General features: G+C 50.6%; 6 protein-coding genes across 6 annotated transcripts; 4 read left to right on the plus strand and 2 right to left on the minus strand.

Annotated features, from left to right (window-relative positions):
• Nucleotides 1-78: 78 nt before the first annotated feature.
• On the plus strand, nucleotides 79-2,151 carry DBR1 (RNA lariat debranching enzyme; the record flags this gene model as incomplete). Its single annotated transcript, XM_046084399.1, has 1 exon — nucleotides 79-2,151. The coding sequence occupies one exon, from the start codon at nucleotides 79-81 to the stop codon at nucleotides 2,149-2,151; it is 2,073 nt and encodes a 690-aa protein (XP_045940362.1).
• A 455-nt stretch (nucleotides 2,152-2,606) lies between these two features.
• Nucleotides 2,607-6,157, minus strand: LDX57_002751 (RTP1/Tango6 family protein; the record flags this gene model as incomplete). The annotated part of the gene is made up of 3 exons (XM_046084400.1): nucleotides 2,607-5,409; nucleotides 5,458-6,029; nucleotides 6,098-6,157. The coding sequence occupies 3 exons, from the start codon at nucleotides 6,155-6,157 to the stop codon at nucleotides 2,607-2,609; spliced, it is 3,435 nt and encodes a 1,144-aa protein (XP_045940363.1).
• A 3,993-nt stretch (nucleotides 6,158-10,150) lies between these two features.
• On the plus strand, nucleotides 10,151-10,627 carry LDX57_002752 (fungal specific transcription factor domain-containing protein; the record flags this gene model as incomplete). Its single annotated transcript, XM_046084401.1, has 1 exon — nucleotides 10,151-10,627. The coding sequence occupies one exon, from the start codon at nucleotides 10,151-10,153 to the stop codon at nucleotides 10,625-10,627; it is 477 nt and encodes a 158-aa protein (XP_045940364.1).
• A 2,992-nt stretch (nucleotides 10,628-13,619) lies between these two features.
• On the plus strand, nucleotides 13,620-15,098 carry zpr1 (zinc finger-containing protein ZPR1; the record flags this gene model as incomplete). Its single annotated transcript, XM_046084402.1, has 2 exons — nucleotides 13,620-13,736; nucleotides 13,809-15,098. The coding sequence occupies 2 exons, from the start codon at nucleotides 13,620-13,622 to the stop codon at nucleotides 15,096-15,098; spliced, it is 1,407 nt and encodes a 468-aa protein (XP_045940365.1).
• Nucleotides 15,099-15,966: 868 nt separating this feature from the next.
• cyp5 (putative peptidyl-prolyl cis-trans isomerase) lies at nucleotides 15,967-16,795 on the minus strand (the record flags this gene model as incomplete). The annotated part of the gene is made up of 3 exons (XM_046084403.1): nucleotides 15,967-16,530; nucleotides 16,638-16,703; nucleotides 16,784-16,795. 3 exons carry the CDS (start codon nucleotides 16,793-16,795, stop codon nucleotides 15,967-15,969), a joined length of 642 nt encoding a protein of 213 aa, XP_045940366.1.
• Nucleotides 16,796-16,989: 194 nt separating this feature from the next.
• On the plus strand, nucleotides 16,990-18,455 carry LDX57_002755 (uncharacterized protein; the record flags this gene model as incomplete). The annotated part of the gene is made up of 2 exons (XM_046084404.1): nucleotides 16,990-17,174; nucleotides 17,255-18,455. 2 exons carry the CDS (start codon nucleotides 16,990-16,992, stop codon nucleotides 18,453-18,455), a joined length of 1,386 nt encoding a protein of 461 aa, XP_045940367.1.
• Nucleotides 18,456-18,637: the final 182 nt, after the last annotated feature.

An 18,637-nucleotide genomic window follows, 5' to 3' on the forward strand; every position in this document is an offset into this window, starting at 1 on the left:
ATGTGCAACCCTGCCGCTGTTATTGTCCGAGCTCTAATGTCTGGCTAGGCAGTTCGCAACTCGAATGATATGGCCTGTATGTCTGTGCCGCAGAAGTACAAAGAGTTAGGTGATTTTCACGAATACTACAGTGGACAACGCACCGCACCTTACCTGACCATCTTCATTGGTGGCAACCATGAGGCTGGTAACCATTTGTTCGAATTGCATTATGGCGGTTGGGTTGCACCGAATATCTACTACTTGGGTGCGGCGAATGTCATCCGCTGTGGCCCTCTTCGCATCGCCGGTATGTCCGGAATCTGGAAGGGTTATGATTACAGAAGGCCCCACCATGAACGTCTCCCCTACAATCGCGACGACATCCAGAGCATTTATCATGTCAGAGAACTTGACGTTCGCAAGCTGCTCCAAATCCGGACTCAGGTTGATCTCGGTCTCTCCCATGACTGGCCAAAGCAAGTCGAGCTTTCCGGCGACTATGAAACCTTGTTTCGAATCAAGAACGGATTTCGTCAAGACTCACAAGAAGGAAAGCTGGGAAACCAGGCGGCAAAATACGTTCTTGATCGCTTGCGACCCGCATACTGGTTCTCTGCGCACCTGCATGTGCGGTTTGTTGCGTCCGTCCAGCATGGTGAATATCTGATCCCGGGAAATCCTGTCAAACGGCAGGCAACCAGCCCTCTTCATACCACCCCGCGAGCTCCAACTGTTCCTTATCCATTCGGACTGGATGGCGCCTTCAACTCCCTTCTGACAGTTGAGGCAGGGGAAGTTCCCCGCCCGCGTCCACGGCCCACGAGAATCGTCCCGGCCGAACCTGAGTTACCTTCTATTCGGGCCAACCAGGAGGAACCGATGGAAACGACTCCCTCCAAGTCCCACTCCGAGCCTACTGAGATTCCGAAAGAGGCCGAATCTCTGAAAGAGACTGAAACTCTGAAAGAGGCTGAAACTCCGGCTGAGCTGCGGGAAGTAGTCAGAACTGAGGACCAAAATGCTGAGAATATCCAGAATCGCACAGCGGCATGGAATGATTTTCACACCGTTGCTGCCAAAAGCGAAGCTGCCGAAAATGCTCGCTACTTACAGGAGCTAGGTCATAATCAAGGACTCGATGCTTCCAATTCGACATACAACCAGACCTGGCGCAAAGTCGTTTCTGACCAGGACGGAACTGGCAGGACTTTGGATAGAATCGAACGGGACAGCAACACCACTATTTCTGGAAGCAAGAAGCAAAAGCTCGAACATGAAGCGGTGAAGAATGTAGACGAAATCGATCTAGATTTGGACAGCGACTCGGAGAAAGAGACTTCCAGCAAAGCTGATGCTAAAAGTGAGCCTCAAGCCGCGCCCAAATCCCCCAAGCTGGATTCTTCTGATCGGGCCGATGAGAACGTTTCCTCCATCCAACCTCAAACTCCTCAAGCTACTGAGTCGGGTGTTTCTGAGGAATTACGCAGCCAATTGCCTGCCAGCTTTGCCCGTCCTGCCCCCCAACCCGAATTCTCCCAGCTCAACGAACCTCTGCCGGATGCCATCTCTAACAAGACAACCTACTTTCTCGCACTGGACAAGTGTCTTCCACAACGTGATTTCCTCCAGTTAGTGGAATTCAACACGATTTCAGACCTGGAGGGCGCGCAGTGTGAGCGCCCTTATCGCTTGCAGTATGATAAGGAGTGGCTTGCTATCACGCGTGTGTTTGACGACCATCTCATTCTCGGAGACCCGCAGGCAAAGGTACCCTCAGACAAGGGTGACGCTTTCTACAAACAGCAGATCGTAGAAGCCGAACAATGGATTGAGGAGCATGTTGTGAAGCCCGGCAAGATGACTATCCCGGAGAACTTCGAGCCTACCGCACCTGTCTATGATCCTAGCGTTCCTATCACCACCGGGGAGATGCCAATTGAATACACCAATCCTCAAACCGCCCAATTCTGCGAGTTGATTGGCATTGAGAACAAATTCCACATGAGCGACGAGGAGCGCCAGGCGCGTATGGCTGCCGGTCCCCGCCCTGAACGTCCCCGTCCTGAACAACACCGTTTTCACCGTCGCGGCGGCGGCGGTTTCGGGCCTGGACGTGGTCGAGGCAGTTATGGACGCGGTCGTGGAGGTGGACGTGGCGGTCGCCGCTAATGCCTTGCGACTTGTCTAGATCCGCGATCGCAATGAGCTCACGATCATTTTTCTTCTATTTCGTGCGCTGTGGGTTTTTGCAGAGGAAACAAAGGCAACTCACTACTCTCGTTAATTCTGTTTTAAAGATGGTTTACTGTCGACCCAAGGCACGGGCTGATCTGAGATCCTGAACTGCTTGCATTTATGGGACGGATGGAATTGATCTTTGAGGGCCGCGAAAATATTCCATCTGCTTTTGTGGACCTACGTTTCTCGCCTCTATTTTCGAATCATGTTTTATTAAAAGTACAAGTGCCTAGAGGGCTAAAGCTAATCTCATCAATGATGTCTCCACCGTCCGGTTGCGATTAAATGCCGTAGATTCATCAATTGGTGTATGCGAAGGATTCCTAAGCGGGGGCAGTCATATAAACATAAACAATTTTGTCGTCAACAGTCGACAAGTCCTATCTTTACTCAATTTCTTCAATCCTCGGACGCCCGCCAGCACCCCTCCCTGCCAACGGATCAACCTGCAGACCAGCGATCCGATCACCTAGTTCGAATCGCGGTTCATCAGCATCATCCCCTTCATGCACCCCGATCCCCCACAGCAGCGCCTTCTCCAACCAAGCCTCCAAGCTCTCATTCAACACGCGAACATGCCCCCGCACAATCGTATCCGTCTCGCGGCTTTCAACGGACGCCAGACTGCGTAGCATGTGCGGTATGTTCCCGACTGTCGTGGGATTTTCGGCGTTCCAGGAATTCCCTGTCCCGTCGTCTGAAAGCGAGAAGCCAAAGCCGATGGCGTTCTTGCCACCCCGCTCGCGAGACGCTTCCATGGCCTTGAGGATGTCCAGGAGGAGAATGGCGCTGGCGCGTCGGAGAATCGCAGACTCCGGGTCTGGTTCTAAGGTCAGGGTTGAGAGCGCCATGTCGACGGCGGACGCGACGACAGAGGGCCCGAGGCCGACGATGTTGGTCTGCACGGCTGTTGCGAGGACGGAGAGTGCCGAGGCTCGAGCTCGCAGGTCGTCTGGTTCTTCGTCCGAAGAAGCTCCCGCGGCCCAGGCTGAGATGATATTTGCCGAGTAGGCGGCTTGTTCGGGGGTCTCGGTATCGGAGTCCTCGTCGTGGAGTGCGGCCTTGGCCTCCTCTTTTTCTTTAGGAGTTAGAGACGTGGTGGAGAATGTCCAGCCTTCCGGCACGGGCGGTTCTCTGTTTTTACGCTCTTCGCGCTCTTTCTGCCGTCTTTCTTTCTCGAGTTGTTCTTTTCGAGACTTGTGGGCTTCCGGCTTGTGTGCTCGTCTTCCGGCAACGGCGATCATGCCGTCGCCGAGAACCTTCGCGGTGTCTCCGGTTAGGGCTTCGCCGAGATCCTGGACGGTGCGCATGAGTGATTCGCCGATTTTCAGTCTTTGGTCGAGCGTGGCGGTCTCGGTTCTGTCGGCGTAACGTTCAACGAGCGTTTTAATAACGGTGCGCGGATGACGCGAAGCGAGCGTGCCAACGAGTTTGATGGCGTTGAGATAAATGAACTCGTCATTGGAGGAAGTTTCAGATGGGTCTGTGATGATGGAAAGAAGTAGAGTGAGTGTGGATTGGATGTCAAGAACGGGCGAGGCTTTCTTGATTAGGTCAGACAACAAAGAAAATCCTTCGGCCTGTACAGGAGGAAGATCGGAGTTCAGATTCGTGAGGGCTCGGCGATGAGTATCGAAATCAGAGATTTCGGAAGACGACTTCTGCTGGCCTCCTTCCGCAGGCGATGCTATGTGGATCTCTAACAGCATAGAGGAGGTTGTTCCTTGTTTTGCGAGTGATGCGGGGAGGTATGTGATGAGATCGTCCAGTCTTCCTTTGATGGTTTCCAGGACTGGAACAGTCTCTTGCGATGCGGAAAATTCAGGTGAGGCGAGGACAGTGGATAGCAGACTGAATACAGCTGGTAATGATTCAGCTGAATTTGCCTCGCCTCTCGACTCTTCGCGTCCACTGTCCTCAGTATCAACGATATTGGCCAGGGAAGAAAGAGACATTTTGGCAGAACTCTGCGCCTTGGCTTTCTTCTTCAAGACATTGGCACTGTTAAGTTCACCGTCTATGATCTGCTTGACTAGCTCAAGGACTCTGAGAGGACGACGAGAAAGAACGTCTTTGAAGTTTTCCAAAAGCGATTCTGCAAGCTTCGCGCTAATTAGTTTCCGCATGATGTCGGCAGAACCATCGTTGTCTTGGGATAGTTGCATTTTATCGGGCATTTGCCCATTAGTCGAAGGCCTCGCCAGCCAATTTTCGCTCACGTAGAGGAAGATATCACCAGTGCGCTCTTCGCTGCTGGGGTCTGCTCCTAACAAACCCACGAAGAGCTTGGTGCGAGACTGTAAAGTATCCATCAGTCTAACAACATTAAACTGATTCTGTTCTTCGGTTTTTCGCTTCGTCAGTGACAGTCCATATCTTTGCTCGATACTGTAGGTCCACGACGAGCCTCCGTCCCACAGCAAATGGTCTACCAGCTTCTTGAGTGGCTGCATCCCCACAGAAATGCCAAAGTATGTCCGTAATATCGTCATAATATTCTCATGTAGTATTGTGTGTTGATGTTCCAGAGCAAAGCAAGCTAGACCCCAAAGAGGCACGAGAATTGGGTAGATAACTCTCTTGACAAGCGCTGGGTTTGGAGGCTGAAGGACCAGGCTTCCTAGCCTGTCGACCGCCCGGCACAACATAGATTCGCGAACAAGAACATGTTGTGCTAGAGCCTCGTCGGTGTCGTTCGTTTGTCTCATCCAAGTCATGGAGGGACCGTCTAAACCTGCCGTGAGCGTCTTGAATAAGGGTTCCAAGAATATCAAGTGGCCGATCGTTCCGGGGGCGCCATATTGGCGCTTTCCAAGGATTCCGTTGCCGACTGTATAGGCAGCGGTTTTCCTCAAGTCGGGGTCATCACCATCAATCAAGGCCAACAACTGTGGAGCAATCGTAGAAAAGTATTCGACAGGGTCCATTCCTTGGGGTACCGAAGACAACAAGCGAGAAGTCTGCATGATCGCTTGTACGGTGAAATGAGGACCATTAGAGGCCGCGGCCTGGGCTTCTTGTCCTAGAGAGGGACTGAATTGTGTTGCCAGGAACAATATTGTCTGAACCAACCCATCTTTACGCAAGGGGACTCGGGAAAGTTGGCTAGAAATTGTATCTTTGAACCATGGAGCCGGGTTGGCTTGCAGAAAATTCGACAGAGTCGACAACAGAACTGAGCTCGGGGTGCTGTGTCTACTTAGCGCACGCTCTCATAAATCAGATAGCGGAACCTACTCCTTAATGACATCCGTAAACACGTTCCGATACCATTCTTTCCTCTCAACTTCCAGGGATTGTGAATTGAAAGCTAATTCTGCAACTCCGCTGATGATATCGCTTAAGATTCGACCACGGACCACGGGTTGTATGCTGGGTCGTGCATCAAGAACTATATCGGACAGCGTCGATATTATACGATCTAGAAGTGGTTCATTCTCAGACGAGTTCTTTGCGGTCTTTGGATCTTGGGCAATAACCCCAGCGGGCAATATAGATATCACTCGCTGCTGCAGGGGAATTCCCACACCCGATGAGAGCGACGGGTACACGCCCTCGATTGCAATCAAGTCCAGGAGGGCATGGAGCAGTCGGCGCCGCTTTGCGTCTTCGCGAGCAGCATCCTCCGCGCTCTGGACGGGCTCCTCGGTATCATTTACAGGCGCGACAAAGGCGCTATGGATACGAGCAAGTATATTCAATGCTCTGTCAATAACGTTGGCTCGCTTAGAGGCATCATCCAATGAAGTGTCAGAAACAGCCTTGGCAAGAATGTCCAAAAGAGAGCTTCCTCGAGACTTTTGGAGTTCCTCTTGAGTCGAGTCAGCGTTGAATTCGTACTGGTTAGATTTGAGATTCACATGCCTCGTTGAAGTACAGGAATCAAAAATTCATCTGCGGAGTCGAAGGCTTCGCGAGCCGCCTGAAGATCACCCATATTCTTCCCGTTTAGTCCTTTACTTCGATTTGATAATCTTCATCATGCGTCTGCAAGTTTTACCTGAACAGCGCTGGAAGAAGTGGATCATCGCAATGGAATGAATTACAAAGCGATGCGGCCAACATCCTGCACGTGACTGAATAGGCTAATCCTCTTCGGGCGTATAGTTGTTGATGCCTTAGGCATTATACCTGGATACAACTGTATTGAGTAGATGAGAAAGGTGAAACAAGATAACTTGTGTTTAGTTTGGAAACCCTTTCTTATCGTTTCCTGTCGGGCATGAATCTCGATTAGAGTATCATAGCAGTATTCTCCTTCTCGTCTGTGCCCTATAAGACACTCATGTGGAAAAATATTTCCGTCTATACTCCGTAGGTCGTGTGAACATTGTTTCCCAGAGAAAGAAAAGGATTGAATTTGAAAACATGTCAAATATGTCAATCAAAAGTATAAATAATGATTATCTCTATATACGATATATATGATATTAATTAAAGGCACTCATCCTCTTGCTAGCATATTTGAACCGGTATCGTGAGCGAAACCTTCGACTTAGTCCACTGGCCCTCGACGCGAACATGTAACAGGAGCTTTAGAGCATATGCCCGAGAGATAAGGCATGAGTAGAAGCTTGGTGGAAGACAAACATGCTTCGGAAGTGTTATCGGCAATTCTAAAATTGCTGTATAGGTCAAGTTGACGCTGGTATTTGTGTCGTACGGGAGATCTTCACCAACAGACTGCTTTCGCCATTCTAATTGACCCTCGAGTGAGTTGTGGAGAGAAATGGTATCGGAGTAGTAGTCCTGGCTTGAAATCCACGAAGATGGGTCGGTCAGGTCTGGAAAGTCTGGCCAGGTTTCCGCTCCATAGGCCGTAACGGCCTTGAGTTTAAAATCCAGACCTGTGATTTCCGGCAGTGATACTTGTCCAGCAAATGTGTACTGCAATTTGATTCTAACCGAGCTGGTTGCATTTGTCTGAGCTCGTACAGCTGATGGTTGTTCTGCCCATGCAGACAGAAGCCCTACCGGGCGTCGACGGAGTCCCTTGGCAATCTGTTTGTCCTGGCGTATACGGTAGAATCTGCTGTCATCAGAAACCAAGATTGGAGGCCTTTCTTTCCGCTGAGGTATGATATGTACTGGATATGGCCACTCTCCAACAATCGTCGGACCTCCATTCTGTTGCGTCTTGCCGGAATAAATCCTGACGTGTATCCGGTAGGTAATGGACAATATCGCAGGAGTCATCTCATTGGATGTTTCTTTTCCATGACCTAAATCAAAGGGAGTACCGATGCTTGGGGGAAGCTGGGTGTGCTCCCAGTAAATCTGCTCATGGTGGCGATGGTGGTGACAGATATGATGAGGCAACTCGGCAGGTACCACGAACTCGAACGGTATTTGATATTCCGTTTCGGCCTCAAAGACCTTATGTTTTCCAGATGAATTATTTTCTAGCGGCTGCTTCATTTGAAGAAATGTGCTTGTCACGACGGTTGGTGGGAGCGGAATGTTATTCCCATTTTTGTCGACTTCTATCTCGGTTCTACCTAGAAAGCAGTATCAGACTCAAGATTTTCAAAGTTTTACTATATAAGGGCGTTCATACCTTCAAATGATACATTCAGTTGCTCGGGTAAGATTCTTTCTTGGGGTTTCAGGAGCACTTCGCCTTGTATTGTGTCTCCAATGCCGTAGCTTTGATGGTTGGTTGCTAGGCAGATTTGAACTTGTGGTGGTCGCTGGAAAGTCATGGTTTTGTATATATACAGGAAGCTCCTTTCATAACATTTAGTTCCACTAAGGTCGGTCCTGGACTCTTTAAAAGTCTTTTTCATCTTTGTCAAATTTGTTGTCTACGAATTGTCCGTTTTTTACTTCGGCATTCGGTACATTTGCCGAGCCGCGATAATCTACTCGGTATGTGCGTGGTGCTTAAATGTTCGAGTTCTGATCGGTTCCTTCCAATGTATTTGGGCAAATAGAAATATTACCAATGGAAGATGATACATATATAATATAGCACTTTGGAAGTAATCGAACATTTCTTTTGTAAATGGCATACCAATGTCTCGGCAACGTTCCATCTTCCCGATCGATGAATCATCCGCCACCCTTTTCTTCTCGCCTCTCGGTCAAATGTAGTCGCGCCGGCTGCTTCAGACATTCCTTTCCAGTCTAACCCACTGGCCAGGCGGTAGCACAAGACTATTAAAAAAGAATCTGCATTAAATCATTCCATCCATGCCGGTCCTCAAGCATCAGACCAAGCGACAGAAGAAGAAACCCGTCGCGTACGTCATTGGACTTGTCTCCCCATCCAATGCTCCGATCTACTCTGACCTCCTTCAAGCTGTCATCGCTGCCACTCACATAAAGTCAAATGCTCTGGTGAACAGCCGTGCGCTAGGTGTCGCCAGGCGGGATGTGAAAACGAGTGTCAATACACTCTGCGCGACCGCAAGTTGAAAGTCAATGAGAGGTACTAGTAGCCTCTTGCATCGCTTGAACCACGCCTTGTGGTGGCTCGGAATGCTTACAGCCAACTAGCTATCTGGATCAAATCCTTTCAGAGAATACACAATTAAAGGAGCAATTACGCTCTTCCCATACTCCCCAGTCATCTCCCGCTCATCCATCAGATACGGTTCCGCCGCAGGACTCTTATCCTGCCGTGCAGAATCCCCTCATAGGCGAGCGTGCATGGTTCTATCCATATGATCCATCCGCGCCTCCAATCTACATGGGAGACGCCGCCTGCACGGCCTTTGCAACAAGGCTGCGGCAATGTATTACAGATAACCCAAATACATCGCACGTTGCTCGGACCCAGTATACCCCCGAGTCATTGCTGCTAGAGGGTGAAACGCAATGGCCGGGGCTCGCCCAAGCCCGTCTATTAGTCCGCGTTGCGTTCAATCAACTCAGTCGTGTCTACCACCTATTCTTGAGGAAGAGTACCCTAGAGCAGCTGGAAAGTATTTATCGCACGCCGTCGTTGCGAGATGATCCCGCCTTGACCTGCAAGTTTTTCGCTCTCTTCGCTCTGGGGGAAGTCTACTCTGCGCGCACCGCGTCGTCTTCGGGAGGCCGAGTGCCAGGCACGAGATACTATGTGCGCGCCATGAACCTGATCCCAATAATGCCAGAAAGACCTGGGATGATTCATGTAGAAAGCCTGTTGCTACTAGTACGATGCTATGTTTATCTGCAGGGTGGTGCCCCTTCACGCTAACTCTTGTCTAGTCCTTGTTCTCGTACTTCTTGAATCGACGTCATTCGGCATACATGCTGATCGGAAGTGCCATGCGTTTGGGTTTGGTCTTGGGGTTGAATCATAACATACCCGCCCGTCAATGTACTGACCCCGTCGAACGCGAGCATCGAGTACGACTTTGGTGGGCTATTTACATTTTCGACCGCATGTATACGTCAAAGATTGGTTTTCCTCTTCAGATCCGCGACGATGATATATATGTTGATATGCCTGCGGATGTCGATTCGCCTGTGTCTGGGGAGCAGTTCTCAGACACCGCTTACCTGGTTTCTAGCATTCGACTGGCACGCATAATTGGTCAAACGATAGATAAGATCTATAGCCGCAAACACCACCAAGAACCATTCCTTCAACGGGAGCAGCAGCTTTTGATTGCACTACAGGAATGGCTGCAATCGCTCCCAGCCCACATCAAGCTAAGACCGGAAGAGTCTCCACCTAAACACATTGTTTCCCTTCATCTTCAGTTCAACCAGGTTGGTCTCTGCACATCATCCCACATACTTCCGCATATTAATCGTGATATAGTGTGTGATCCTGGCAACACGCCCAATCATTCTCCATGCTCTCTTCCAACGACGCGGTCAACTTGAAAGCCCCGAAGATCTTCCACAACCAGTCATCACTTTAAGTGAAGCTTGCATTCATGCTGCAAGGCATTCACATGCACTGGTCACCGACGAATGGGTCAATGGATCCCTGCCAATGTATGGCTATTTCTATGCTCAGTATCTCTTCTCCGCTGTCATTGTGTTGGTTATCTCGAGTCTACTACCATCCATCGGAAATCCGACCGATCTAGAGTCTCTTGACACGGCCGTCGAAATCCTCCATAGAATGAGTGATCATGGGAATCTTGCAGCCGCGGAGTTTTACGAGAATCTCAGGCGAGTTCAACAAGCTCTACCAACAGACAAAAATGCTAGTGCGGATCACGATGGCCAAACCCAAATGTCAGGACAGTCTCTCTATAGTCCTATCAACCCAACCACCGGATCACACGCTCTAGAGCCCAATGCTGCTACCTTTGCCGGTTTCACTACGGAGATGGCGTTTTTGGAACCCACTATGCAAGATTTCCTAGGTAGATCGGACAACGAGATGGATCTAATTGATCCGGATCTACTCACGATCGAGGGGGCAACAGGGCTGAACGCTTGGCCAACGCCTTTTTGGTCTTAACAATAACCTACTACTAAGATTAGAGTTTCATCACTTATTGTGGAAAGAATTATATGCTTATACCCTGCTACATACGTTACTATTCTCGGAAAACATTGAATAATTCAACGACCAAGTTAACTAGTTCTATCACTTCGCCAAAATATATTTGTCGATTGAGGACTAATATAACATGGTTGTGATTCTATGGGTTATGTAAATCGGCTCGACTGAAGTGAATCGCTCAAGGCTGTCCTAGCTCGGGCACAATCAATCGCAGCAATTGCTTTTCTTGACTTGATATTATTGGGGTAGGTAGGAACTGCATGCATTCCCAAGCATGGCGATGGAGAACGCCGATAAGCAAGTCACCTAATCGGGTTAGTCTCGCAATGGATCATTCTCAGATCACGTGACCACGTGTCGCGTCCGGCTCTCCCTTCTTAGCCTGCTCCGCCAGCTTATTTACCCTTTTCTCTGATCCCTCACCACAGCAGCAGCAACCCAATTCGCTCTCAAACGGTCTTCTGCAGGACCAGTCGCATTCTCTCTTGTTTTGGACTCTCAGTCAATTCGATCCTTGATACCTCAAAGTTTTTATTGGCCTCGACCTCTTCGAAAACCCGTCGGCGCGTTATCTCCATGGCTTTCATCGTCGCTAGACCTGGCCCCTTTGCCTACCACGGCACCTTGTACAGACTACCCCTTTAGCTTCTTAACTTTTGTCCTTTGCATCTGATGCCTCTTTTATAATACTAGATTCCTATGAAAGCCCATGTCTTCATAGGGTCTAGCTTATAAGAGTGTGGTGAAAGTTGGGAGTTTAACCCTAATGTAACCCAGTCGGTCGATAGTTTCACGGTTTTGCGTGGCGGAAATACCGAACAGTCGAGACGATTCTATCCAGATTCGAGCAGATGAAAGGGTTCCGATGTCCAGAGCCTGTCCCAGGCAACAAAAGACGGTTTACCATGCGTCTTGAAGTTTCTTTTGAAACGCGCGTCGGTTCACCTATGCTGGATCCACACGCTGATCACAACGGATGGATTTCCCTAGGCCTGAAGACCCGGAGCATTGGGAGCGAGAATAGGTGGAACATGTCAGGCACCCAGATGGTACCAATGGAGACACAGTTGCTGGTATGATCCATTGCACATTACAATTTGATCAATTCGAAGTCAATAATATCGTCCTCGGGCGATTGCCTACACGCGGCCATAAAGCCAGCATGTGCAATGCATCCACTCGTCGGATCATCTTCTTCATACTCAATGCCCAGGCATTGTTTAAATTAAGAGATGTAGCGAGATGCATTGACATGTTGTGCGGAATGGTCTTTGGCCAGTGATTGCTGCCTATGCAATATCACCAAAACCTTTCGGCTTATTGTCACCTTCCGGGCATTGATCAATAAATAATGTGCAATTACTTACCTGTTACGCGGCTGTTGTTATCCATCTCCCATCTACAGAGCTCTAACGTCTCGTACATGTTCCCAACCTCGAGTTTCCTGGGCAACTCGTACCTATTCTCTAACTCCTGATCTGCGGTTTATTCGTTCCAGTTGGAGGCTAGGGGTCCCGCAAACACGGCACCAGCCATCGATTTGTGCTCCGATTGGAGATCCTGATCGTCCGTGTCAACCATCTCTTTGCGATGTAGATTGCGAATAGATCGATGGGCGCCGATCACGGCGGCATTTTGTCGTCCCTCTCATAGAGAAAGAAGCGGTTTTTATGGATGTTATTTGTCCGCTTCAACCATGCCCTCCAAAGCCTCCTGGTGCGGAGAGGAAACAAAATCTTGTCCCTGGGGGTACTGTACTACACACAAGGGGTTCGGGTCATGCGATTGTGATACGCTATTTTGATGATTCGGACGGCGTGTTGATGGAAGGTTGGGAGATGGAAATTTTGCTTCAAGTCATCCGACCGAGTCTGTTTCGGAACAATGAGATCCTGTCCTGCAAAGAAACGTGAGACCCCGATTGCTGATGCTAAGTTCTTGGGTCGTTATCTTGATCCTGGCCGTTCGACTTTTGATTCTCGGTGGTTTACGACGACCTATTCTCCTTGCCCCCTCATGGATCTATCGGGAACCAGCCTCGGAGAACCAACGTTGTTGCGATTCGGCTGTTCAAGGTTGCTCTCCTCACCGTGTGAAGATCGATGCCTGTCCTTTGATGATAAGCATGTCCCTGCTATGACCCGTGTTCGGCGGTATAGGCAGCAGTGAGCTTTGTGGGACCTCTCCAGAGTGATCAAAGCTTAGGCTTGTCTGCGATGTTTTCTGCTGCCTTATAGCTATCGGTAGTGGGATCCACATATCTGCGTGCATTCATGGACCGGTCGAATGGATCACGAAGAGAGTATACATCAGCTCCAATCTTCAGGAGAGTGGTCGTTGTGGGCCTTGTGTTATCGGAGCCGGACGTCTGGACTGGTATCGACTCATCAACTGCCGTTTCCTTCTCGGAGGAAACGGCCCCTTTTTTTCTTATAAGTGTCCCCGATCTCGAATTCAAATGACATAGCTAACTACTCGGAAGGACAACTGATTCCGGTGCTGCGAAATTATTGGTCATCTTTGCAAACGGATTTTGGGTGGTAGTCTTTTCCCTGCGGCATTCTGGAGCTGTGTGGCTTTCTGTGGCTTTTAATAAATAAACAGCATTCGCAGTCATTAGAACTGGAACACATTGGAACACATGAACAAGATGAACAATTGTAGTGCCTGAGTACCTGCTCGGAGACATCTCATTCTAGGGCTGACTAATGCCGCGGCTGCCCCTCCAAAAAAAATTGCCCCGCCGCGGCGATAGTGGAAGGGCAAGGAACGTTCCGGCGATTACTGTCCATAATTTTTTTTCTGAGTTTCTTTTCATTTTATCTTGTCGCATCGCTTCACATTTCCCCGGTTCATTTCTAGCTGCAATAATTTTTTTCTCAACTCTTTTTGATCCCGTGACACTGTCCAATACTTCTTTTAAACAACACCCCCCAAACTTTTCACAATGTCGACAGAATCGAACGTCGAGTCGCAGTTCCAGAAGCCCGGTGACTTGGTGGAGCGCGATGAGGACACTGGTGTGATGCAGGTGGAGAGTCTTTGCATGAACTGCCATGAGAATGTAAGTCTTTGCTGTCTGTTGGTCTGCGATAAGTCAAGTGAAAAAGAAAAGAAAAGCTCACAGCTCGCGCAGGGAACTACCAGACTTTTACTCCTCCGCGTGCCCTTCTTCCGTGACATCATCCTGGAGTCTTTTGAGTGCGAACACTGCCATTTCAAGGACAACTCCGTCAAGTCTGCCGGTCAGATTCAAGAGCAGGGATCCAAGTACACCCTGGACGTGCAAAACGAGAACGATCTTCAGCGCCAGGTCATCCGAAGCGATGTGTCGATCTTCAAGGTTGAGTCGCTGGGCATTGAAATGCCCAAGGGCGAGAGTCAGTTGACGACGGTTGAGGGTGTCATTCAGCGCATTCACGAGTCCCTCTCCAGCGAGCAGCCGCTGCGGAAGACGCAGGCGCCTGAACTGCACGACGCTCTCCAGCCCATTATCGACAACCTGAAGAAGATCCTCGACAGAGAGGGATACCCCTTCACCGTGTCCCTGGACGACCCTACCGGTAACTCGTGGATTGCGCCTTCTCCCAACGACGGAACCAACTACCGCCGCCGCGACTACCCCCGTACCCACGAGCAGAACGAAGAGCTTGGAATCGCGGGTGACCCCAATGCCGTCAAGACCGAGGGCAAGACCCTGGAGAGCGCCGACAGCATCGACGACTCCGAGATTGTCGATGGACAGGTGTACAGCCTGCCCGCCGAATGTCCTGGCTGCAACAAGCCTTGCTTCGTCAACATGAAGAAGATCAACATCCCCTACTTCAAGGAGGTCTTCATCTGGGGTACTGTCTGCGACCACTGCGGATACCGTACTAGCGAGGTCAAGACTGGTGGTGAGGTTCCCGACAAGGGCAAGCGCATCACTCTCAAGGTCGAGGACGAGGTGGATCTTTCTCGTGATATCCTCAAGTCCGACACCTGCGCCCTGCACAGTGACGAACTTGAGGTCTCGGTGCAGCCCGGTACTCTGGGTGGTCGTTTCACTACCGTCGAGGGTCTCCTCACCGAGATCCGCGACCAGCTGCGCGGTCAGATCTTCGACATCGACGACACTGCCGGCAGCGGCGGTGACAGTATGGCCGCTTCCGACAAGGAGAAGTGGGAGCGCTTCTTCAACCGTCTCGATGCCGCCATCAAGGGAGACCTGAAGTTCGTCATGACCATGGAAGACCCAATGGCCAACAGCTACGTTCAGGACCTGTGCGCACCTGCCGTGGACCCCAAGATCACGATCGAGGAATACACCCGAACCGATGAGGAAGAGGAGGACCTGGGTCTCAAGGACATGAAGGTCGAGGGCTACGAGGCTGACACCGAGAAAAAGGACGAGCCTGCCGCTGAGAACGCCGAGCAGAAGTCGTGATTGATATAACTATACCCCGAGGTTTTATCTTTCCCTTTTTATGACGTGCATGATTAGTTTCTCTTTTATTTTGTTCATACTATAACGTCCTGTGCATACATGGTGGTTCTACCTACCGAATGTGTTTGAGTTGTTTTACGTTTCTAGATATCCGATGCAGATATGGTGTGTTTTAGAGGGTGAGGTCGGGGTTGAATGTATTCTGATTTGCATTTATTTCATGGGACGGTTGGAAAAAGTTTAAAGAAATGAACGGATTGTTTAAGACTGGTTTCTTTTTTGTGCTAACATGCTTAGAATCAAGAGGTTCGTTGTGAGATCAAGCATATTCTGTTCTTCTCAAATTATGGTCTGTCGTCCATTTCACGAATCTGAGTAGTTGGAAATAGCCTATCATTCATAATCTAATATGATCTTTACGCAGTTGCTGACATGGCTTGAAACCATGGAGGTTCTGGTTCATGAAAAGGTCATTATATTGGCAGGTAGTTCGGTCAAGACTCGTACATTCGGTCTGCCTTCCAAGTCATAGTAGCCCTCGATACTAAGCCAAAAAAGCCACCCCTTAAGATGGTATGGTGGCCTCTTGCAACAACGCAGCGGGAGATATGTCCCAGTGATGCTTTGGATGCCGCGTTGGTCCAACATGAAAGACTCAACTGTCGATGGTGCTTCGAGGATATGCATCACACGCAGATGCTCTCTCGTCTTCTCGCTGGACCGGTCGCGGTTGCAGCAATATCATCACGCTTCCGTGCTGCTGATTATTTCTATCCCACCGTAGGACCAATTCCAGGGCCACTCCCTCACCTAATAGCAATGCTACCAGATGAACAAATCGGCGTTCAACTCCACTCAACCCTCGTCTTCACTTCGCAAACGGATTCGCATGAATCGTCACCTTATTGATCCGAAGCGGCTCATACTCCGTCTCCCCCTCCTTCGGCTGCACCACCCTCCCCTTCTTATCCACCTTGACATTCGCCTTCTCCAGACTCGACAACACATCCCCGCCCTCATCCTGCGCCGTCAAATTCAACACCTTCCCGAACACCGTACTCGCGCCATCCAGATGCGGCGCCGCCGCAAACGTAATGAAGAACTGACTCCCGTTGATCGTCGCCCCCGTCGCGCCCTGCGATCCAGGCGCCGTGCGGTCCTTGACGGGCCGCGACGCCATCGAGAGGATCCCGCGCGTGTTGTGTCGCAGGGCCGGGAGGTGAATTTCTTGGTTCAGGGCGCCAGGGTGGTTGACTGACGTTCCGCCTTTCGGGATGTCGTCGAACGGAAGCATGGATTTTGTGTTGTTGGTGGAGGAGGAGGATCCTGCGGGTCCGAGAGATATGTCGCCGCCTTGGATCATGAAGCCGGGCATCATTCGGTGGAAGGGTGTGTCGTTGTATGCGCCGCTGGCGCAGAGGGCGATGAAGTTCTGCGGGGAGGGAGGTCAGTATTGTATCATTCGCTTGGGTTGCAGGTGGTATTTGTTATCTCGGCAGCAAGGCCGGAGTGAAGGGTTATGTAGAGAGAACTACGTACCTCTGTCGTTTTGGGTACGGCTTCGCAGAAAAGCTCGACTTTCACGTCGCCGTGTGTGGTGTGAAGCTGGACATTGCGGGGTACGATTAGCAAGGATTTCGCCGTGTGTGGCGATAACAGTAATGTAGGGAACTTCGGATACTCACAGTAACAGACATGATGAATTGTATTTCGTAGTGCTCGTGATAGCGAAGTAGAAAGGACGAAGAAAGACAGACATGAAGCTTCCCTCGACTGACGTCGCGGAAGCAAATCCGCCGGTCACATGACATGCGTCGATATAGCAACGAACGAGGATAGAATGAACCACAAACCAGCCATTCCTTCACGATCCACATCCGACCAGCCCAGCATGAATAACAGACCTGTCGAGCAGGCTCTGGGCATACTGGTGCCCACCCATGCAAATGATATTCCCCCGGAGTTGCTCAGCTTGGCTCTTTCGCTTGTTGCGCAATCGCGAAGCTTATCTAGTAGTCTCAAGCCGGAGGAAGAAATCGCACGGCCTTATGCCTGCGCTGAGATTGCGTGTAAAAGGTATATTCTCCAGCCGATCTACGAACTTCAAACCTCTACCGGTGACCAGGCATACTGACCAATTCTGTTTCCAAATGCAGGCTGAGCAGAGCCCTCAAACTACCTCCCTTACTCGGCCATCCACCATGTCCTCCACGCGCATATAGAAAGCTCTACTCCTTCCTCGATCGCTCCCTCACATCCAGCACCGCCGGAACCAAGCGTCCAGCAAGCGGCTCAGCCCCAGGAACTCCCTCGCGAGCGGGCTCTACCCCGTCCACGCCGACAAAAGAGTCCCGACCAACCCGAACACCATCGAAAGCAGCAGCCGCCACGCCGCGCGCCCTCCAAAATACCCCCAGCAAATCCACGCCCTTGAAGCGGTCAACAACCCGGCCGGAGAGCCCCTCCGCCTCGCGCACTCCTCGCACATTGGCCAATTTCCGCCCCAATGGTATCTCCGGCGCTTCAATTATCCCTGATGCGCCGGCTTGGGTGATGAATTCTATTCGCAACGTCTGTAAGACGCTTTCTACGCCCGCACCCCGAACGAGCACCTGGTCTCGACCACCGATATCGCGCACGCTCCCGCCACATGTCTTTGCGGGTGTTTCGTCCATTCTGTACTTCGTGTCCAAAGTCTCGGGCAACAATGAGGGCGAAGAAGACGGGGAGGAGCTCGATGAAGAAATGCTCGAGTTCGTGGAACCGGTCATCCTCGCGAAAGACAAAGACGAAGACGAAGATTTCAAAGAGCTCGTCCAGGCTCTGATCGTGGCCGTTTACTTCTTGGTCCTTGCCCGGCGACGAACCCCGGGCCCGACCGAGACCGCGTCCGGCGAGGAGACGCGCAAAATGGACAAGAAGACGTTCTCGGAGATGCGACAGGCTGCGCTGACGAGTCTCGGGCTGCCTACGTCGGAGAGGAGACATCGCGACGACGTGGATCAGTGGATTGCGCTGATCATGGAGCAGAGCTGGGCGAACGGGAAGGAGTGGTTCGAGAATATCCCGCAGGCTGGCGAGTTGGATGGTGACGAGGCGTATCTATCGGATGTCGGTGCCGATGAGGACGATGGGGCGTTGAGGGATGGGAAACGGCCGAAGATGATGGGGAAGAGCCGTACGTCGCTCTTTTCGAAGGATAATGGGAGGGGCGGATTGCTGCCTGGTCTGGGGACCATGATGCAGGATCGGGTGGATTATCTGAGTGAGGATCGCAGGGAGGATTATGTTGAGTGGAAGGCGGAGGTCATGGCGAGAATCAAGCAGATGGAGCGAACTGCTCAGCCTGTTGCTTGAGAGCTCTGCAAGGCATAGCCTAGAGTATTGGACCATGAATAGTGGAGTTGATGGAGGACCTCATCAGGAATTAATTGTGATACCCTTAGAACGCCAAAACGATTATAGAGTCCAAGATCTATCGTTGTATTTCTAAATACGTTTTGAGTCTAGCTGCCAGAGATAGAAAAAAGCGAAAACTC

The sequence above is a fragment of the Aspergillus melleus genome (assembly GCF_016097325.1).
Source record: "Aspergillus melleus strain CBS 546.65 chromosome Unknown contig1, whole genome shotgun sequence".
NCBI classification, from domain to species: Eukaryota; Fungi; Ascomycota; class Eurotiomycetes; order Eurotiales; family Aspergillaceae; genus Aspergillus; species Aspergillus melleus.